This window comes from Lycorma delicatula, chromosome 3 (assembly GCF_047948215.1).
Source record: "Lycorma delicatula isolate Av1 chromosome 3, ASM4794821v1, whole genome shotgun sequence".
In the NCBI taxonomy this organism is placed as follows: Eukaryota; Metazoa; Arthropoda; class Insecta; order Hemiptera; family Fulgoridae; genus Lycorma; species Lycorma delicatula.
In genome coordinates, this window is record NC_134457.1 from 159,921,293 (window position 1) to 159,945,298 (window position 24,006).

At 34.8% G+C, this 24,006-nt stretch overlaps 1 protein-coding gene across 2 annotated transcripts in view; it reads left to right on the forward strand.

Moving 5' to 3' along the window:
* Positions 1 to 24,006, forward strand: part of Shc (SHC-adaptor protein) — a 61,247-nt gene continuing 37,241 nt past the window's right edge. The window contains exons 1-4 of one of the 2 annotated variants that reach the window (XM_075360890.1): positions 1 to 223; positions 7,007 to 7,133; positions 11,788 to 11,858; positions 18,567 to 18,627. In XM_075360890.1, the coding sequence (XP_075217005.1) occupies positions 7,014 to 7,133; positions 11,788 to 11,858; positions 18,567 to 18,627 (252 nt within the window). In that variant the 5' untranslated portion in view covers positions 1 to 223; positions 7,007 to 7,013. The remainder of the gene's footprint in view (positions 224 to 7,006; positions 7,134 to 11,787; positions 11,859 to 18,566; positions 18,628 to 24,006) is intronic. The other variant, XM_075360888.1, reaches the window with a different exon arrangement.

A 24,006-nucleotide genomic window follows, 5' to 3' on the forward strand; every position in this document is an offset into this window, starting at 1 on the left:
TGTGTCGTCATTGAGCCAGCTGCTTGTTTGTCGTGTACGGTAGTTAGAGAAGTTGTTTAATTTGTTATATAGTTTGGGACTGATTATAGTGTGAAAGTGCAGATTAGTCCGTTAATAAATATTTTTAATATGATTAATAAATAATAAACTAGCTATATAATGTTGAAAGAACAGTAGAATTTTTTTCTGAATATGTCAAAAAGTATCTCACGTTGACTAACAGGTACGTCAAAATTTATTGGACCCACCCAGTTTTTAAGTTTTAGTTTTTTAGTAGTTCGGTGATAGTAATCTATTTCTGTTTATTATTGATTACCGTTTGCTTAGCTAGATAAACAATGGTTTTTCTTCATTGATACTCTGAACGTATAAATAGAAATATATTATTAGCATAACCTATCCTAACTGTCTTCTATTGAATTTGATTCCACCAAATTAAGTTTGGTTTTAAATAAAACGTACTCTCTCGTGTAGTTGGCTTAGCATTGATTCAATAAGTATTTTTTATTATCTGTGTTGTTTAAAACGGGTGAAAAAAATCAATTTTTGAATTTACATAGTACAGCACAAGGTGCTGAACTCTACAAATTTTACCCGTAGGAAACTAGCTACTAAATTCATACTGTTAATTTACATTTAACCGTTCATTTATAGATTTCATTTTTATATTGTTAATGATAATGTTACATAAACACTCATTTATTAAGTAAATTTCAATTATTTTAATATGAGTCATCTAACTACCAATTTCCGTGTTTAATTTTCAGTTAGTTTGAGTATGTTAACTTGTTAAATTATTTTTGTTTGTAGTAAAAACCCTCATAAGATTGTAACATGAAAATCTGGGAGAGGATGTTTAAAAAAGTAGAATCAGTCAGGTGTAAGGTTGTGATATTGTTTTGTTAGGTTAGCCTTATTCTGACTTATATTAATAGGATAGTTATGTTAATATTACTGAAAATGTTAATAGGATCATATTTACTTCCATAAGTTTTATGAGTTTAATTTTGTAAGTTCCATTTAAATTAAAACTACTAAATATCTTTTAAAAACCTTACAGTAGATTGAGTTTCTTAGTATTAATATTTCTTCACAGAATTATCTGAATAAATCTCTAGAAACGTAACATAACACAAATAACATAATTTTGCAATTTATTATTTCTTTGGGTCATATGATTTATTTTATCTTACTTATTATCACCTCAGATATACTTTACTTGTTTAATGAGGGAGATGAGTTAGGTAATTGTAGTGGTAAATGTCAATGTGTTGTGAGGAATTGAATCTGAAAGTTCTGTGAGGAACAGGAATCTAGCCTTTTTCTTAAATATAGGAAAGTATTAAATTTTTAAATAAATAACAACTAACATCTTACATTCATTGATATGAATGTAAGATGTTAGTTGTTACATGTTAGTAACAGCTAACACCAGACCAAACATATATTATATTATAATATATATAATTAATTACTTATATGTAATATAATATATTTAAATATATAAATATTTATATTAATATAATAATAATAACATATTATACAGATCACATCAGAAAATAAAAATTGATGTGTTATTAAGTCCATATTAACTACTTTAAGTATAAAATACATGAAATAATATTAAAGTAAATACATAAAGGTAGTAGATATATAAAATAAATCACAATTCAGATGTTAATGAGAATTATTTGCACATTTTGTTTTTGTATACAGTGATTGGAGATCAGAGAATTCAGAGCTCCTTTTTAATTTTTAATTAAATAATTTTAAAAATTCCTTGATGAGTAATAGAGTTCTTGTAAAGAGAACTTTTAAATTTTTTCTTAAATTAATAAGAGTTTTAAATGGTTTTGTAATTTATTAAATATGGTAATGGAAGCATAATAAGACCAAAATATTGTGTTAAGTTATACAATAACAGCTCTGCCATCTGGTTTGTATTGCCCATTTTTTTAGCAAAAATTGCACATTCATAAATAAATATGGATATGTTAACATTTTTAATTACTGATATTATTAGATAATAATTAGATTAGATATTATTAGATTGGATTTATTTATCCAGTCGCCATTAACATTAACATTTTCTGCTTAGATGCTAAAGTGAACCTTTTTTATTGCTCCAGTACTTTATAAATTTGCTTACAGAAATAATCACTGTTTTGTATAATTTACAAAAATTCAAAATTTATAAAATTGAATTAGTTACAATGTGTGCAATAACAACCACCATACATCGTATACTAATGTGATTTTTTTTACATTCCTAATTATTGAATTCACAGTGTATATTCTTGTAACTCATCCTCTCCATTGTAGCCATAAGCAACAATAAAAAATAGAAAGTAGCACAGTGTGAAGTAAATGCCTTTGATTTACTTTCAAGTGGGTTGTAATATAATTAAAATATTTTGTACTCATTTAATTTAGGCGTCTTTTCTTATAATTTGGTTTTATATGCTTCTAAAATGAGATAATCTTTTGTCCTAGTATTATATTTATGAGTATCTGAAGGATTACATTTGAACAAATCATTTGGTTGCTTGGACTATTGGTGTAGAGCATTGATTCTCAAACTTTTTTGCCCACTGCCCACATTGAGAATCAAAAATTTTTAAACTTACCATCTATTAAAAATAATAATTGCAATTGCTATTTTTAAGATGTGCATCTTAAAAACAGCAATTGCAATTATTGTTTCTAAATGTGGCATATCCTATTTCTGAGTTGATACTTACATTTTACTTTGAAATTATAAGGAAATCATAATTTTTGTATTTTTTTTAATCAGCCATTGCCTTCCTAATCCGCCTGAACGCCCTCAATTTTCTGTGGGCCTTCTACTGCCCCCCCCTGAAAGCCTCTAGTGCCCACAAAGGGGGCGTTATGCCCACTTTGAGAATAAATGGTGGGAGGATGGCATGCTGCCTTTAAATATTTATAGATATACATATTTAAGTATGTATACTGAATCAAATGAGAATTTGCTAACCCTGGTGGTAATGAAAAGCACTTTCATAATGTCAGAAATATAAGGCACCTCTCAACTGATGAATTCTGCCCAGTTATTACATTTTCTGGCCGGAAAATAGTTTGTTCCAATGAATGTTTGTCAGTTGAGAAGAATTGTAGGGGGGGGGGGACTATCATAATGAAATCACTCTCAAATTGCATCATAAAATTCATGGCATAAAAAAAAAGAGTGTATGACACCAATTTTTTTAATTGGCATTAGACACCCTAATCATTAGCTGTGAAATGGTGTTATTTATCCTATAACCATTTATTTGCTTAATTGCTCTTGAAACAGTTGTGCAGAATGCTTTTATGTGGTAATGGCTGATTCCAAACACACTTGCCGTGTGTTTGGAAAAAATTCAAAACAAACAAAACAAAATAAGTATAATAATAAACATTGTGTTTGGAAAAAGCAAACATGTAGGATGTCATTCCTTGTAGGAAGGAGTGGGAGGTGTAGGTAGTATATGCTGTGCTGTATTGCAGGATTCCTAGACAAATTCAAAACTCTGTGTTCGAGAAGGCAGAACAATTTTCAGTTCTTATTGTGGTAAATGAAGTTCCACTGGCCAGTGTCCTTAGTTTAATTCTAGTTTTGTTGCTATCAATAGTATTGTAGATAACATTAAAACTCTGTCATGTCATTTGTTCATAGTACATGAATGATTTTGCAATTTGTCGTCACGCTTATTAATGACTGCCAAGGATTTACTTAAAAATTCAGTTACTTCATAGATAATTAGGAGAAGAATACTGGATTTAAATTTTCAGTTTTTTTAACAACATATGTATGCCTTTGCTATCTATGATTGATTAATATATCAACATTTTAAAAATAATTATCAGGTAATTTTGATATCGCACCATGAAAGATTTTTAACATGTTTATTTTTAGTTTGTGTGATATGAGTAAATATGGGAATCTAAAATTAGTGCTTGTTTATGTATGTTATATGTTAGTAACAGCTAATAACACCTGAACAAACATATGCATGCTTAAAAACTTTTACAGAACCTGGTTGGAATTTAATTGAATTATGGTTCAGTTTTTTTATTCCTCTTACAGACAAACAACATTTAAGATTGGATCATGCGTGTCTGTAATGGCTTTCTTTGACTTGTTTCTTCCAGTAGTTAGTATTTTAGCAACTAGTGGTGAGCCTCCTTCTCTGTGTCAATGATGGGATCATTTAGTGGTGATGTAGAAGTGTTAAATAAAAACAAAACCTCAATATCCTCTTATGGTATTATTTTCAGAAATTTGTTGAGTGCTGTTTTGTAAAACATTCTATATTAATAGTCCTAATGAATGTTAGCTTAGAATATATATTTATGATACTAAATCTCAAAAACTACATTCACTGTGTATAATGTGCTTACTCTCTAAGGGAACTTCCATCACTTCATTTTCACTTTCAGTGAAAGGTATAAGAAATGGACTTCATGCTTAGCAGTGAGGAAAACTCGAGGAAGGTTGCTGAATACATAAAGACAGTGTTAACACACAAGAATGTAGATGAAAAAAGGTTGGGCTATTAGTATGTTAGGTTGGGTGGACAGCCTCAGCGGTGAGAGCCAGCATGCTTAGGTGTGCCGGTTCTGATGATCCGCTGAGGACTCCATGGGGTATGTTAGGATAAGAGAGTATTACAAAAGATCCTGGGGCCACATCACGACTTGTTGGTATGATGTGATTCCGTAAAGGACAAAATAGTGAATAAAAAATCTCAAAAGAGCCACCGGTAGGCCTGACCTGCCATGCCGGTATGTAGCCGGTAGGTGGGGAGGGCCTATTAGAATAACGGACACTACCCTGGGTGCCGTAATACTACCAAGTCGGTCCGGCCCAGGGGAGTAGAGATAAAAAAAAAGTATAAGAAAACAGACAGCAAGAGGATTGTTACAACCAACAGTGATACCTGTGAACCTGTGTGTAGTGATTTATACTGGTGGGTATAAACAGGGTCATTCCATAAACTGTTAAGTTGGTCACATGTTACTCACAGTGCAGCATATTTGCATTCATCAGTGCTACTATACTCCATGATCCTTAATCAAGTCACAGATGGGTTCTACTGTATTCTGTTGTGCTGTGATTCAATAAAAGCTTCTGACATATTCACTGCACTTCCAATAATTGTGGATATTACATATGTCTCAGCAGTTGTAATAGATATGTCAGTTATTTCTTGATTCCTGGCTATGTAGAAATACTAACCAATGAATGAGCTCGTGGAGCTATTAAAAGGAAGCTTCCTCTCTCAATATTTGAAAAAAAATATTATTTATTCTTAGCATACATGATTTTTCAAATAATAGATGAATTCGATTAGATAGACTCAGAATTTAAGTGGTGACAATAAACTATACCAGATTGAAACTGATGTTACTACATTGTCTCAGAGTTGGCATTTTTTCATTTTCTACTGATGTCATTGCTACCTGGTTCTTATGCAGATTGAATACTGTTTAAACAAGACTAAATTTAATCTTCTTTAATTTGTTCCCAGTTTTCCTTAAATCTTTAAACATTTATTTACAATCTACATTAATCAATGTCTTTTGAAGATTACAAATGTCATGTAGGTAAATGTTTTCTTAAGACCTAAGATTAGAGAGTAGTCGAGACTCAGAATGCCCTCTCTTTTTTGCATGCCCTTTCTGAAACCTTAATCTACTACAGCTTCCACCACACATGTCCTTTTTTACCTGTTAACTAATGTAATGAGAGTATAATTTTTGTGCAAAATATTGACTTTAGTCCAGTAGTTTTGGACTATAATTATTTAATTTTGTTTCCATTGGTTTAGAAAAAATACATTTAGGAAAGAACTGTTGATACCTTTGTAGTTTCACAGTTTCCACATATCAATCTAAGTGGTTTATTTAGCCTTATGTTTTTCTAATACAATAATTGTTATAGTTTATCATCTGCCCTTATTGCTTTATTTTTGTTGAAGAGCTCTGTCATACACTGAACTCAATATAGAGCCTTCTGATTTCATCATTAATATTTTTTCATCCAAAACCCCTTCTGATAATCCTCTACAAACAATACCTTTTACAATGTTATCTTGCCACATATTAGCTCCTGCTTCCCTCCATAACTACAGTTTTCTAGCTGCACCTCTGATACTATTATTCTTCTACTTTTATAATTAATACTGTCAGTATTGTTATACAGTTTACTGTTTATATGTTTAAAATCCCTTTCTTAAGTGGTTTTATTAGACATTCCACTTAATAAGTTTCAAACAACAGCTTTTGTTTTGCCTTTGTGAAAGTTGTATCTGTAGTCTTATACCTGTATCAATTTATTTGATGTAGATTTCATAAAAATTGGTGTTACTGATTTTAAGTTAAAGATGGAAATGAAACTACCTAAATTTATTTTTTTATGGAGTAGGAGGTGGAAATAAAATTATTTATATAGATATAGTTATTGTATTTCATTGTATATATAATCTTAATTACTTTTTCTAATTTATAAAATATGCTTTAGAAATAATATCTGCTTATTATGTGTAAATGTATAAATTATCTTATTTCTGTAGAAACATATACTCACATCGTATTTTCATATAAAGTCACTTTTACATTGGACTTATGATGTCACTTTGAAAAATGGACCATTACTTTAAAAAATTATGTTTTGAAGGGACATGTGATTTTGATTGAATCTTATGTAAATATGATTTTCCCATTAAAAGCTATAACTTAATGTTAACCATTGATTATAATTTCTAGTGTAATTTTGTGTACACGTATGTGTCTAAACGTGCATGCCTGCACAAATGTAAAATTCAAAGTTATTGATTTAAAATTTGTTTTTAGATTGTTGACTACATTAAGTAAATTATAATGGCAAAAGACAGTGATAAATTGTATAAATAACCTGACTGAATATTGACAGATGAATTAATAAATATTAAACAGCTATTTAACATAAAATGAATGCATTCTTTTGTTGTTTTGTCCTAACCAGAATCAGTATGCCACGTCCAGTGCCAGATGGTGCTGGCAATATTGGGAACTTCATGAGTAAACCAGCTAGAGGATGGCTTCACTCAGATCATCTTATTACAAAAGCAGGTGTTACATATGCTGTCAGGGTAAGAATATTTCTTTATCTTCTTTTATATCTACAGAAAATCAATTTTTCCCCAAATTTCGACTTATAACATTGTATTTTTCTATATAAATACTAGTTAAATTTTTGTAAAAAAGCAAGTTGATTTTTTTGTAAGTCACTGAAGTAAGTTGATTTTCTGGCAGTTATGGTAATCCAAGGTTGATACTTTACTTTAAAAAAAAGGTAGCTCCCTTTTTAAGTACAATTTTTGAAAAGGAGATAAAAGATAAATAAAAAAAAATTGTTTAATTTTATTGTTTGAAGAATATTTATGGTTGGAAACAATTCATCAGATTTCTTTGATGCTATTGGAAAGTACTAATATAATATTTGCTGGCTAGATTTTGACCTCTGTGGTTGATGGGCTCACAGATAAGGAAGTTATGATTATCATACAAAATAAATAAATTCTCAATACATTCTCATTGTTATCTCAATCTTTTATAATGCTCAACAACTGCCTTTTGTTTTATATGTTGTAATCAACAATCCTGTTTTCATAAAGGAAGCACTTATCACACACTTCCTGTGCGCCTTTAGGCTACCATCACTCACTCAAATAAATAATTTACTTTATAATAACACCTTATAGTGTAGTACTGTATTAAAATATCTGTTGTTTTTTTTTTCATAATTTTTGTTTTAAATTTTACTTCAGAATTCTAGTATTATCTGTACTCTGGTACCATAAGAGATATCCTGATCTAAAAAAAAAAAACTATTACAGTATTACTGCTTTGAAAGTGTTTTTTGTTTTGACTGGTTTGGTGTAGCTCTCCAAGATCTAGTGCTAGTTTTCATTTCGGTATACCCCCTACGTCCTACATCCCTAACAGTTTGTTTTACATACTCTAAACATTGCCTACCTGAACAATTTTTTCCTTCTACCTGTCCTTCCAATATTAAAGCGACTATTCCAGGATGCCTTAATATGTGGCCTATAAGTCTGTCTCTTCTTTTAACTATATTTATCCAAATGCTTCTTTCTTCATCTATTTGTTGCAACACCTCTTCATTTGTCACTTTATCCACCCATCTGATTTTTAACATTCTCCTATAGCACCACATTTCAAAATCTTTTCAGTTCAAAATCTTTTCTTCTCAGGTACTCCGATCGTCCAAGTTTCACTTACATATAAAGCTATGCTTCAAACATATACTTTCAAAAATCTTTTTCAGAGGTTTAAATTAATTTTTGATGTAAACAAATTATATTTCTGACTGAAGGCTCGTTTCACTTGTGCTATTCGCCATTTTATATCGCTCCAGCTTTGTTCATTTTTAGTAATTCTACTTCCCAAATAACAGAATTCTTCTACCTCCATAATCTTTTCTCTTCAGATTTTTACATTCAGTGATCCATCTTTGTTATTTTTACAACATTTCATTACTTTCATTTTGTTCTTGTTTATTTTCATGCGGTAGTTCCTGCGTAGGACTTCATCCATGCTGTTCATTGTTCCTTCTAAATCTTCTTTACTCTCAGCTAGAATTACTATAACATCAGCAAATCATAGCATCTTTATCTTTTCACTTTACACTGTTACTTCGGATCTAAATTGTTCTTTAACATCATTAACTGCTAGTTCTATATAAAGATTAAAAAGTAACAGGGATAGGGAATATCCTTATCAGACTTCCTTTCTTATTATAGCTTCTTTCTTATGTTCTTCAATTATTACTGTTGCTGTTTGGTTCCTGTAAATATTAGCAGTTGTTGTTCTTCTATGTCTGTATTTCAACCCTAATTTTTTTAAAATGCTGAACATTTTATTCCAGTCTATGTTATCGAATACCTTTTCTAGGCCTATAAATGCCATGTATGTTGGTTTGTTTTTCTTTAATCGTCCTTCTACTATTAATCTGAGCGCTAATATTGCTTCCCTTGTTCCTAAACTTTTCCTGAAATCAAATTGGTCTTCTCCTAACACTTCTTCCACTCTCCTCTCAATTCTTCTGTACATAATTCTAGTTAAGATTTTTGATGCATGGCTAGTTCAGCGAATTGTTCTGTATTGTTCACATTTATCTGCTCCTGCTCTCTTTGGTATCATGACTAAAAACTCTTTTTGAAGTCTGACGGAGCTTCCCCTTTTTCACAAATATATTACACACCAGTTTGTATAATCTATCAATCGTTTACTCACCTGCACTGCACAGTAATTCTACAGGTATATTCAGTCTATTCCAGGAGCCTTCTACCATTCAGATCTTTTAATGCTCTCTAAAATTCAGATCTCAGTAATGTTTCTCCCCTTTCATCCTCTTCGACTTCCTCTTCTTCCTCTATAGCACCATTTTCTAATTAATTTCCTCCGTATAACTCTTCAATAACCCACCTATCGACTTGTGAATTCAGTGATCACCAGGAACCAAAAATATATCTTCACTCACCAGGATTCCACTCCCTACTGAACAAAGTGATCTATTGCAGTGATCTTTTCAGGAAATTTCAAGAACAATGTTGGGTAAAGTTAACAAAAAATAAAAGAAAACACAGCTCGTATTTGCCAAAAGAAATTGGACTTTAATTAGAAAGAAAATAACTGAACTTATGTTAAATCATAACCTTAAAAATTAAAAGAAATTATGAAATAAACATCTTAATTCTATATAAGAAATATCAGCTGAATCAACATATGAACAATGATATTAAATAAGAAAAATACATGAATAAACATTTTTCAGATACACAATTTAACTAAGCTTGAAAACAAGAGAACATAAATCACCTTATTTTCAATTAGATACTTAAAACATAACATCAATAGAAAAGTGTAACTGGAAAACAGTTGCACTACTGACATATACTGTAATATGAAAATTAGCAATGAACAGATGTCATTAACTTAGAAAAATAAATTACAATAATTTCGGTATAAAAAAGAGTTAATTACAATATAATCACATTAAAATAAGTAATAATATATAAATAGAGTTCATTTTGGTAAATAAGCATTCTTGAAAATATAAAATTACAAAGTTCTAAAACATAACTGCACATCAGGAGTAATTTGCTTTAGGTTAATTTACGAGAAGTATTATGAATTCAGTTCATGAATAGAAAAAGGATTAATTTCTGCGATTAACAAGTTACAAGATTAAATTATAGAGTTAATTACCATAACAACAAATTGTAATAATAAAGCACGTAAAATAGGTAAGCCACCTATCATGATTGCACTTAAGTGAATAAATGGTTTTTTAAACTAAACTTGAAATTGAAATTGAAACTTGAAAGGCATAAGGTATGATGAACTAAATGTTCCACAAATTTTAATGATAAAATAACTGTTTAATGTAATAAATAATGAAAATTGAACTTGCCTGTAGCACACAAATATTAGCAAGAGACGAACTCGTGAATGAAGGTAAATAAATACATACAGTAATCCTGGGCGTAGTCTGCAGTGGTGTATCAGGAATACAGGAGTGAGACGTGGTTTAGAAGTTGAACAGGACGTGGCATCTCAAATATGTAGCAACGAGTTTGGAGAGATTCTGCATCGATGAAAATGTAATCAGCAGCTCGAGAAGATTCAGCATCGATAGAATTGGCAGTTTGTAGTAATTGAAGCACTTTCAACATAGACGTATTATACATAATTTGAAGAATAACTTAACAAAGAAACGAGGCTAAACTAAACATAGAGATCGGTGAAATAACGAACCACTGACGGGTAGAACTAGACAGAGGAATACCACAGCGTATGAGAGTATGAAGACAACGAAAGTATTAACATTATATGTGAGAGAGAGAGAGAGAGAGAACATCGAAGCCTGGTCCTCCACTGGAGGACCAGGATCCACACAACGTGAAAGTCAGGACTAGAATGACCAAAGCTTGCGTGGTGAGAGGTAGAGGAAGCGAACAAAGCAATGGACAGAAGAGTGTGTGTGTGTGTGTGTGTGTGTTGACAACAAGAGTAGTGTCTTAGTGTTAGTATGAGAACGATTAGAGAAAACGTGTGGAATTCGGGAACAAAGATATAACAAAAATAATTTACAAGCAAGCAGACCACTAAAGAATTACGTAAAATTGATAAAAATAAATTTCTGAATACGCAAGTTGAAGAAATGATATCAGGGCAGACAAAGAGAAATAGACTTCTAGGAACTATGACAATATTGAAATTGGTTGAGAATAAAAAAACACTTAAGAAAAAATATATATATTAAGACTAAACAGTTTTAGTTAACTTTGTTATAGACAGATGAGTAAAGAGTAATAACTGTTGATGAAGCCAGACATTGAAGTTTATAAAACAGTTTAGAGATTATGTAGGATGCACTAATTACATTGAGGTTAGAGATTATACATAAAAAGAAAGGAATAGAGAGCAGTTTCAGTAGATCAGCGACTCCAAAAGAAAAAAGCCAAATCATATCTTGCATTCAGTTTTTACTCATTTCTTGTAGTTGACTGGATAAAATAATTTCATTAAAACAAAAATTTGCATTGTTTTTATAATTTTAAATTTTGTTGTAAATGTTTTTTTTTTTTTTACTCTAGTGATATTTATGGTAATCTTTGTAATTTTGTACGTTCAGTTTACAAAAATTTATTTGTACCATGTCTTTCTGTAAAAAACATTTATTACACATATTATTATGTTATCTTTTTTTTGTTGCAGTACATTGGTTGTTTGGAAGTTAATACATCAATGAAAAGTCTAGATTTTGATGCAAGATTTCTAGTTGCTAAGTGAGTAGAAGGTGTATAATTAATTTTATCTAATTATTAATTTTTCCAGTTTTAAAAGGCGTGAACTTTGTTATTAGCCACTATTAAATACCAAAAGAATGCAATGAAAATTCACTCAATTCTGTTAAACGTTGTTAATTTATTTGAGCTACTTTATTAATTACTTGTAACATATTGCTTTATATTACACTTATACTTTCTAGGAAGCTAATTCCTGAATCATCTGCTGTTAGTGAACCAATGGTTGTTGGATGATTTTCAGATGATCCTTGGCTCAGTAATTAATCCTTTGATCAGTTTATAATAAATATTAAAAAAAGGGTAATCCTACAAATTGTAAAGTTTGAATGGCAGTCCAGTTGTAAATGGCAAAATTATTTACCAAATAGATGCTGAAAATATTAATAAATTTAAGCAAACACATCTAGCTTTTAAAAATCTTTTCAATGATGTTAGTGATGAGTTATTTTAACACGTAACTACTGGAGATTAGTTCTGGATATTTAAACACTGAGATGAAGCAGTAATCAAAGCTATGTAACATTCAACATCTTCTTCATAAGAAGTTTAAAAAAGAACCTTCTCTAAGAAAACTTACAACCAATGTTTTCTGGAACTTAAAAGGTCTCTTTCTTATTAAATTTAATAATTTAGGGCTGTATAATGATCATGAAACCTTCTCTTATGTTAACTTTATTAAATTTCATCATCATTGAATAACTGTTCAGATCTACATTGAAAACTCAAACTTTAAAATAGATTATTCAAAACAAAAATCTAGGTCTATTTTGCACAATAATGCTTGACTTTACCCATTGAAATGAAGATTTCAATAGATTTAATAATTTCGCTGGGAAATCTTTGTTTGGCATCCCTACCATCCTGATCTTGCACCAAGTCATTAAGACTTTGAGACTTAATGACTCCTTGGGGCATCCCCATGGGTCTAGCCTCTGTAGTTTTCTTCCCATTATTGTACACTATACACATACACTACACCAAGAATATTACACAAATTACAACATTCACCCTTACACAGCTATGCAACAACATTCTACTCTATTTATTCTTTCACTTACACTCAGTGGTGCTGTGACACCTTGTGAGGTGTGGTTGTGGCCCAGGGTGAGGGCTGTCATGCTGATGGGGTGATGGCTCTGCTTGGTGAGTCTTGAGTGGTGTCCTCTGGTTGCCTGGGTGGGCCCAGTTGTGTTTGGCTCTGGTTTTGGTGTGCATGCGCTCTGCTGGAGTGGTCTGTTGTGTCGCTGGTGTTCTTGGGGCTAAGGTTGTTGGTTAATGGGAGAAACCTGTGATGGTGATTCGTCTGAAAAAGCCACCAGGGGGTTCTTGTGAAGGGCCTCGATCAGCTTTGTCTGGTGGGGATGTTGGTGGTGTGGAAGGAGGGTGAATTGTGAAGTGCCCTGTTCATGTATTGAGATTGTTGAATTTGTTGTTGTGTGAGGTGTTCCGGAGGATGGGTCCCTTCACAGGGTCTAGCCGTTCCTGATCAACAGGGTAGTGGTGGGATCATGTGACTCACCGAGAAGCTTTGGGGGGGGGGGAGATGAATCGATGCTACTTGGAACTTGTGGTGAGCAGGGTTGATTTCTCTTGTGTGTTGTTGGTGTGGGCGGTGTGAACGTGATTGTGGTGTTTCACAGAACTTCAGATGCCGGTCGGAGGGTGATCTTTTGTGAAGACCTGGAGATGGAGGTAGCTGCTGCGGTGGCTGATGAGCTTCTTACCTGGGAGTTTGTGAATGTCGATTGTGTGGTGGGGCGGCGAAGTGGAGCAGAGAAGCCAGCACATTGTCTTATGTTGACTTTCAGTCTTCCAGTGCTACCAGAAGGAATGGAATTCGGTTGTATGTCAGTTTGAGTGTGATCTTATGTTCCTGGCCTGCAGGCCGCATCCATGCTGCATTGTGGCTTCTTGCTTAAGGACTGGGGGGATATGTGCTGAATGTGCGTGGAGGGCCGCGGTGATGCTGGCTATCGGGAGGGTAGGAGGTTTGCAGGCTGTGGTGAAAGATGTGTGGCTCGCTTCTGAGATTGCCTGACTTTGGGCGCCAGCAGATGTGAGTGGCTAACCGTGTGGATCCTACAATGAGCTTTGTGTTAAGGTGGAGAAAACCTTTTTACAGGCGCCAAGGCAGTGTCGGGCTCGCTAACAGGTCCTGAAAGAAGTTATTAAGTGCATATGTGTACCTGCGCACTGACCACCCCTCTTAAGTGGGATTACTTCAGGAGGGGTAAACGCCCACACACACAATCAGACACCACTAATAATAAAGTAGCACCAAAATACACACACCCCAAGAACAATGTATCACAACAACACATAAGACAACTACAAGTAAAATGCCCACAAAAAGCACAACAAAATATGCACACCACTCCAACACACCCCACGTTCACACAACAGCCATCAACACACACGCATCACAATACAGCTCATCAAGAAGAACACAACATAGAAACTCACCAGCTACAATAAACACCCACAGCAGACACAGCTGATCACCACAAACACACACACACATTCACTGCACAACTTATAGACAAGCACACCCAACAAAAAGGACACAAAACAGCACTTACCAATACGATTCTGATGCTCTTCAAAGCGATGAGCATGCTATCAGGCACCAAAACAGAATACCCACAGATTCATTGCACCAAGGCGATCTCCACATGTTTGGGAGACCCCCAGACACTCAGCTATAGGTTTGTCCAGCCTGGCACCCTCCGGTGTCTCTTTGTTGCACGGGACTCCTCAGCTGTATGTAGCTTTCCCATAACTTTTATAGCAAAGTCCTCAATAGCTTTCCAGTATTCCTCACCCTTCATAGGATCTGCTGAGTTTCATCCAGTCTAGACATCAGCGGCGCAGTTTGTCTAGCATTTCCTTCCGTTCTTTCTGAAAGTGCAGGCAGAAAACAGATGTGCTCTGGAGTCTTTGCCACCTTGCGCTCAGGACACATGTTTGAAGAGTCCAATCCAAATCTATAAAGGTAAGATCTGAAGCTGCCATTGCCTGCCAGGAATTGAGTAAGGCTATATCCCAGTGAGCCATGCGACCTTCCACATCATCTCCTCAAATCTCCTATTTGGTGAGTCCATTAGCCCTTAATGCCGCGGTCCCATCTCTCCTGCTACTTTGCCAATTACTCATCACATGTAAGCTCAGTTACATGATTCCTCTCATCAGAGGATAAATCATTCTGCTCTCTTAACCTCTTTCTTTGTGTCAACACCAAATCGATGGGCATACGTCCTGCCAGCACTGCCACTGCCACTAAGGAGACTGTTAAGCAGAGGTCAATCGAAGACAGCATCTTCTGTGAAAGAACTCCAAATTCCCTCTATACTTGCCAGACTCAGCCACTCCTGCCCATAGCTCCATACAATAGAGCGGAGTATGTCACTCCAAGTAGCAACCTCCTATTGCCCAGAAATATCCGTCAATTTTTGGGCAATGATAGTGAAGTGTTAGACACCTTTACCCTCGTTTGGAGTTTGTAAAATTTTATTTTTGTGAAATTTATGTATTTTTATTTTGTTTTATTATATTATGCTTATTTTTAATACTTTATGAAAGCTTTTATTCCGGGCGATGAGAACATGAAGGTGTTTTTCGCCCTCAAAAAAGACTAAAAAGCAACCTCCTATGTTGATGAAGTGGGCCGCTCCTGTTTGGAAGGAGGCAGGCAACCAACCGCAGTACCCTTTCCGCCTTCTCACTTGCCTTGATGGCATGAACTCCAAACTTAAGTCTGGAGTCAATCCATATCCCAAGATACTTAATTGTTGGCCTCGTGACTTATCTTCCTACCTTCCAAGTCAGTATGGGCCTTCTTTTTGCTGAGGTAATAACCACTTTTTTCTGGTGCAAGCTCCAGCCCGACACTGGCCATCCAGGCACTGATTGCTGAGAAGGAGTCACAAATTTTACCGACAGCCTCCTGCCAAATATTAGCGTCAATCACCATAGCAAGATTGTTTGCATATCCAAATAAGGCTACTACATGAAGCAGTGTAACCCAAAACACCCCATCACAAGTGACATTCCAGAGAGTTGGTCCAAGGACCGACCCCAGTGGCACTCCTCTATCTAGACATCGTTCAACTAGCCCACATTGCACCTGACATATCTGCTTATGCCCACTGAGATACGACCGTACCATTCTTATCAAATACTCCAGGACATCAAAAGCTGCCAAGGAACGCATTATTCTAGTGTGACAAATGCAATTAAATGCATTTCTCACATCAAGCGTTACCAGGACACCCATCCTGTCTCCACCGCCTCTCATAAACTTCTTTGTCTTCTCGCACACACCTGCTACAGTATCCAAGGCAGACCTACCCCCACAAAAGCCAAATTGCCTTGCAGAGAGTTCGCCCACCTCCTCCACAGCTCTCTATATGTATCATTTGTTCCAATATCTTGGCAAGCAAGTCAATCATGGCCAGCAGCCAGTATGAGAAGGAAAGTGCCAGATTCCTTCTCAACTTGCACCAGCACCAGCCGCTTTTTCTTCCACCTGTCTGGAAAACACCTTCAGTGAGGCAGGTATTTTACGTTTCCAGGTAGACATCCTAATCAGCCTGAGCCAACACCTTTACCACAAGATTCAGGAGCCAGTCCAGTCCTGGCGCCTTATCCACTGGAAGTTTTGGTATCGCTGCCATGATTTTCTCATTGGTGAAGGGAGGCTGAGGATCTGTCTCTTCCCTGTCATCCACCGCTAACTCTTCTCCAGTGGGGAATAGCCCCTCTGTGGTACGCCGCAGTTCATCTAAGTCTCAGGTTACAGGTACCCTAGGTCTTAATGTCCTTCGAACTAAGATTCTATATGGCCTCCCCCATGGATCATCTTGGACCTCTGAAGTGAGTTACTTCCAGGCCCTTCATTTAGACTCACAAATGAGTCCAGCAAGCTCCTTTTTGCACGTCCTATAGTGTGTTGCATATATAGGTCTCAGAGAGTGCAGGTACGTTAGAATCATCCGCCTCCTGGCTTTATGGCATTCCATACACCTTCTGGCAATGTCTGGAGTCCACCAATAAGTTGGGGGATTTCTCGGTCTGCTATATTTCTGTGGTAAACCCATGCAGGCCTCTTCCAAAGAACCTGCAAGGTAATGAGCCTTTTCCTCCGCTGTGTCTGCATCATATATACTATGAAAGTAGAGGACCTCAGCTTAAGTAATCTGGTCAAAATCCTTAACACTCCAGCCCATGAGTGCTGGCGAAGCACCTCTGTTCTGGCCGTTATCAGAGATTGTCATCAGAACCGGTTGGTGATCACTGCCCATGTAGTCCTCAGAGACCCGTCAGTCCATAATCTTTACAGCCACCTCCAGTGTGGCAAATATTAAGTCCACAATGGATTCCGATGTGCCTCTCATGTAGGTACAATCGTCTTCTTCATTAAGGCAGACCATATCAAGTGCTGCGACTACATCCATAACTACTTTACCACGTACGCTTGTTCTTGATGAACCCCAGGCTATATTACCCAAGCTTTAAAATCACTGGTTAAAAGCGTCGGCCGATGTGTAAGGAGGTCCCTAGAGATGTTTATCAGGATTTGCTTGTAGCACTCTATCTGAACGTTGGGTGAGAGGTAGCATGAGTAGTAATACACTCCACCTACTCTCGCCCTTACAAAACCATTGCCTCTATGAGCATCGTGCATCAGCAGAGACGCGCATGACCAGATTGCAGCTCTACCAAAATCTGAAACAATCCAGTCTGGGCCCAGACGAGGAACATACAGCTCAGAGATGAATGCTATGTCCGCACCCACCGTTGATACGTGAACAGTCAGCATATCCCATGCCAATCTAGAATGGTTCATATTGAATTGTACAATTATCATTATCAATTCGAGGACTGCCTGGTCCTCCCCCAGCTCAGTCTGCTGCTCTCCGTAACAAGGGCTTTGTTTCTTTCTTTTTCATCCCTTTAGAGCATGATGCTCCACTAGTGCGATGCCCCTCTTTTACATGTCAAACATATAACATAGGCTTCAATGTGCAGTAAGCCACTTGGTGTCCTTCTCTCCCACAGTTGAAACAAGCTTCTGTTAATGTTTTCACCTTTGCAAAACCTCGCTACGTGTCCTTTCTTGAGGCAGCGTAAGCACCACTGTGGTGGGTCTACAAGGTCCACCCTGCAGGGTACCAAACCAAACCGCATCCTGCCCTTCTGTGCAACAGCAGTGGCGCATGGCGCCAGAAGCTGACAATAGCCACCCCTGTTTCGCCATAGCCCGGCCTGATCAATACTCTCAGATCACCTGGTAATTCTTGTCTGGAGGCCAGTACCAGCCCCCCTACAATCTCATCTGGCAGTATATCCTTCTCCGTCTCTAATATGAAGAGAAGTAGTCTTGGTTTTTGAATGAATACTACCCTCCTTTATGACCAAGGATATTCCCTGCCTAAAGGCTCCCGAGGCATCCTTTTCTTCTTTCATCCTGATTTTCATTTGGTCCCCAGCCTTGCTGATGGACAAAATTTCAGTTGTCTCAGGTACGTTATCTCAGACTAACTTGTTAAATGATTCAGTTGCTTTTTTTTAATTGAATCTGTGAGTGTGATTTTAAATTGAAACTTTTATTTATTTAATTTTAAGAAATTAAATAAAAATTTAATGTATTTTGTGAAATTGCCTTTCTTTTTTGTTCTTTTATTTTAGGGAGTGTATCAATCGAGTCTGTGAAGCAGCTGGTCTAAAAACTGTTGATAAAAAGAGAAAGGTCTGTATATTAAATGTATTTTAATTTTCATTGTAGATTCTTTGTTTATGAGGTCTGTTCAGAAAATAACTGAACATTTTTAATTATGTACCAATGGAGATATTTAGTGACATGCGGTTGGCAGCATTGTGTTCCGTTTAACCTCCTCTGTAACCATATGTTCTTGGATTGTTGGTATCACATTTAGTTTTTGTGTTATTGTTATTTGAATGGAATGTTTTCAAGTGTTAGTTATGATTTTTGTAATGTGCGATTTTCAGGAGCAATGATACAGCGTAAAATTTTGCATGAAACTTCAACTGATGACACCCATGTTCAGAAATTCAACGATCTGTTGTATGCAAATTGCAGATTGACTGTCAAAGAACTTGCAGAAGAGGTTAACATCTTAATTGGATCATGCCATGACATTTTGACTGAAAAATTGAACTTTTATTGAGTTGCAGCAAAGTTTTTTGATGATGACTTGCAGCATCAAGTGGACATTTTTCGGCAACTTCTTGAACAAGCCAATGATGATGAAACATTCATGCAAAGAATCATAATGGTAGATAAAAGCTGTGGGGGAGGGGTACGAAAGCGAGATAAAAGTTCAATTTTCACACTGGGTTGGCAAAGAATCTCCATGCTCCAGGAAAGCATGTAAGTTTCGATCCAATGTGATCGAAACTGACATGTTTTTACGATGTACATTTTGAATTCTTGCCTCAAAGTGAACCGTGCATACTATCAAGGCGTTTTACAACAATTACATGAAAAACTTCACAGAAAGAGATCAGAGTTGTGGTGAGACAATTCATGTTTCTTTCACCACAACAATGCACCTGTCTACTCAGCTTTGTTAATTCGTCAGTTTTGTGCCAAAAATCAGGTGACTGTCCTCCCTCAGCCTCCCTATTCGCCATACCTGGCTCCTTGTGATTTTTTCTTATTTCTAAAATTAAAATCTGTGATGAAAGGACGCTGTTTTGAGACTATTGATGACATTAAAGCAAATTTGTCACGGACCTTAAAGGTTGTTTTAAGTGAAGCTATCCAGGACTGCTTTGTGAAGTGGAAACACCGCTGGGAAAAATGTGTGAATAGGAAAGGGGAGTACTTTGAAGGGGACAAGGGTCAATAATATATAAAATTAATAATAAATTAAAAAAAATTAAGTTCAGTATTTTCCGGACAGACCTGGTATTAAATTTAGGCTTGTTTATATTAATGATTAATTTATATTTGTAATGTTAAGATTTTTTTTTTGAATGAATAATTGCTATGATTTAAGAATAATTTCTCTTCCAATATTTCAGACTACCTTTTCCAGTATGATTAATCTCAAACAAACCCAATCTTGAATGGTTTTGATAATGAATTTGTATTTTTATTACCATTTAATTACCCGCAGGAAGTTTAAAACTTGTATTTTAAATATAATGAATAAACATGCAGTGGATATAGATAAAATTTCTTCTAGTATTTTAAAAATTACATATTAGTGGATTTATGTCTGATAAATACACTGATTTTTATTAAATTACAGTTCATTGTTTTAAAAGCTTCCTTAAACAAGTGCAGAATTCCAATTTATTTTTTTTACATATTATTTCCTTTGTTCTATTTTTTATCTTTAAAATTATTGATAAAAAAAAAGTAAATTATTCCACTTTCTAAAAAATTGTTAGATTGCACAAGAACAAATTCTAAACTGTACTTCAGCTTATGAAATAGAAGATACTAGGCAGGTCCTTTTAACTAAGGTTGTAGACTCATTTCTCTCAGATCTACAAAAATTGGAATGTATCAGGGTACAACATCCTAGAAATTTAAGGTTACAGAAGTAAGATGAAATGCGAGTGGTCTAGGGCATGTTCAGTAAACCAATTCCAATAGATCACAAAGGTTTCCAAACACTAGGTGCTGTTAATTGCATGGTGTTGGTATTTTCTAGTGGGTAGTGACTGTAGCAGTCAGTACCATTTAGAACTCTTGAGAAAGACTGGGTGAAAGCTATCATTATTTGTGCATCATTTGTAAATAATAAATAAGTTAAATTAAGTATAAGGTATAAGGTTGCTATAATGAATAAGTAAATTCTTGTATTTTAATAGGTATACTTTATAAATTATATTTCAACTTTTATAATCTTTTAGATGACTCTTATCTTAATCTAGAGTTATATATTTTATTTTTGATAACTATCTTCCTGTACTTTGACATGTAATTCTAAACAGAAGTGCTGTCAGTGTAGGTTTTTCTTGGAAGTGGTATGTATGTTGGTATGGAAGTTTTTATTTTGCTTTTTCTTGTCTTACTTGGTTGTCTTTTAAACACAATGTCATGTAACATATGCATAAAAATCTTTTTATTTCATAATAACAATAGCCTTGGATAAATTATGTTGTAAAAATTCAAGAATGTAGATAATATATTCATTTTTTATGATACGTGTGTCCTTGTGATAAATTTTATCTGTTGATGATTTAAAACAGTTTTTATTACGTAATGATAAATGACTCATTCAAAAGTTTTAATTTAATATTATTAATTTTTTTTTACGATTTTATTTTTATTCTGTTTTGAAGTAATTAATTAGTTGAAGGGTGTTTTTGATTTGTTTAGTGTATTGTTCTGTTTTTATTTATCTACGATGGTTATTTTTTTTCAAGGTCCGATCAGTCACGAAATTAAAACCACAGTGAAAATAAAAAAAAAATTTTATTTGTAACAAGTACTTTCATAGTTTCGCTATTTCTCTACATAGTCGCCCCCTCCGATTTAGACATTTGTCATAGCATGGTACCAACTTTCCAATAACGGAGCTGCTTGTGTTTTCAGCCATGTTTCTATGCTGGTCTGCAGCTCGATGTCTGTGCCAAAATGCTGACCTTGAAATTTCAGGAAACGAATCGCCCAATACAGAAATTGTGAACCGACGATTTTCTTGAATTGCCTCTCCATTTGCTCAACAAGATCATCAGTTGACACTCGCTTCCTTTCCCGACCGCCTGCATCATGAACATCTATATGTCCTACTTTAAAGTTCCTGCACCATTGTCGCACTTTGCTGTCACTCATTGAAGTCTCATCGTACTCATTACTTATTCATCTATGAATTTCAACTGCATTACACCCCTCAGCCTGAAGAAATCGAATTACCGCACGCACTTCACACTTGGCGGGAGATGCTATTGTTGTAGACATATTTACGTGCTGGCTGCGTATTCAGAACTAAACGAAATGACGCGGCGTGATTGAAGGCCATATCAGAGACGCTGCGCAATACATATGCGCAAACCCGCGGAATTTTTTCACGGGTTTTTATTTCGCGATCGATTGAACCTTGAAAAAAAATAACCCTTGTATATATATTTTTTTATCAGATTTGTGAAACAGCAAATTGTTATTGATTTTGTTAAAGATCAACCTAAGGTGTTGCAGACTTGTTAAAAGATAGAAATTGATTTTTTATTGATTTCTAAATATGTGCCATATTTCTGTTTAATGTTTCAGAACATGTGTCATGTTCTGTTTCTCTCAAAACAGAACAGTACTGTTGGCTGTGCATTTATTGTTAATGACCGAACCTATGTGTTTGGTCTACCTGGTATTACAAGTGTCTTTACTGCTGAACTATACGCTATAAATAAGGCTTTGAATATCATTAACCCTAAATACCATCGTATCCTTATTTGTAGTGACTTGTATAGTGCTCTCCAAGCCTTAGAAGATTTTTATTCCAGGCATCCTATTGTCACTGAAATCTACAATGCAATCGCCGAGTTGAACCATCGCAATACATGAGTGAGTTTCTGCTGGATCCTTAGCCATGTGGGGATTATGTATAATGAACGTGCAATTCTACTGCTAAAGACGCATGTAGTCAATCACCCTTCATTTTCCATGTTACTACATCCGATTTTATTAACTGTGTGAAATTCACTCTTCACACAAAGTGGCAGGGTGACTGCACAGCTATAGTAGATAACAAATTTTGGCACATTAAAGGTTTTGTGTTGCCGTAGGACTACTCATACAGGAAAATTTGTCATGAGGAAGTGGTCCTCTGTTGATTGCGGATAAGGCATACGAGAGCTATTCATGGGTATCTGATGTCAGCATTAAATGGCACCAGTATGCATGCAATGCAACTGCCACTTGACTGTGTGCCACATTCTTGTGGAATGCAAATGTTATGTGGCCCTGTGTCATAAATTTAAATTGCCCAGGAATTTTCGTCAAATCCTGGGCAATAATAAAGACGTTTTAGACCAGGTGTTTTTATTTCTCCGGGGTGCTAATATTCTACATATTTAGGTAGATCTCATAAGAAAGCTACCTATTGTTATGGGTATCATGATTTGACCTCTAGAAAATTTTTACATATCTCCACGTTTCACATCCCACAGACCCCAAAACTACCATCAGCTCAAAAGTTTATTTATACATATATATTATTTTTTTTCACTTTCTTGTGGAGACAATAACTACTATGATTTTGCACCAATCACTTTCAAATTGTTCCTTAAAAATAACTCGTTCCAAAATCTCGGTCGAGTTCGTTAACAGTCAAAATTGGACCATGGGGTTGTTTTACGATAAAATAAAATATCGCTATAACTTTCTTATGAAATAAAATATTAAATTTGTTTAAAGTTCCTACTATTCTTTGAATAAGGGCCCAAAACTTATATAAGTAAATTTTTTTTTATATCACCAACCATTGGCTCAAGGGGTGGAAAAAATGGGGTTTTGAGGAAAAAAGATCACACGTTCCTTAATAGGCACATATCAAATCAATTTAAAGTGGTTGTTAGTCCTCTAAACATTATCTAAAATGTTTGTCTGAAACAATTTTTGATATATCAACTCTTATGGTAATGCATGACCAAAACAAAAAACCAAAAAACAAAATATTCCTATAACTTTTTTAAAATATCAGATTAGTTAAAATAATATTAGTTAATATGATATTAGTAAAATATCAGATTCGTTCCTACTAGGGAGAAGTTCCTACTATTCTTTAGATAAGGGCCTAAAACCTATCTAAGTAAAGTTTTTTGATATCACCAACCATTGGCCCAGGGGTTGAAAAAATGAGGATTTGAAGAAAAAAAGGGGACAAAAGTCCCTTAATAGGCACAGTATCGAATTTGTTTAAAGTGGTTGTTAGTCCCCTAAACATTACCTAAAACTTTTATCTGTAATAATTTTTTATATAACCAACCCTTACGGCAAGGGATGACCAAAATATTGCTGGAATTGTAATAAGATGGGGCTTGTAAACTAAACATGTGAAACGTTTTTTCATATGCAACCATTGTCATATTGAGTAAATTTTAAGTTTTTCTTAACTTTAAGGTGAAAATCTCTTACTTAGCACCGGTGAAATCT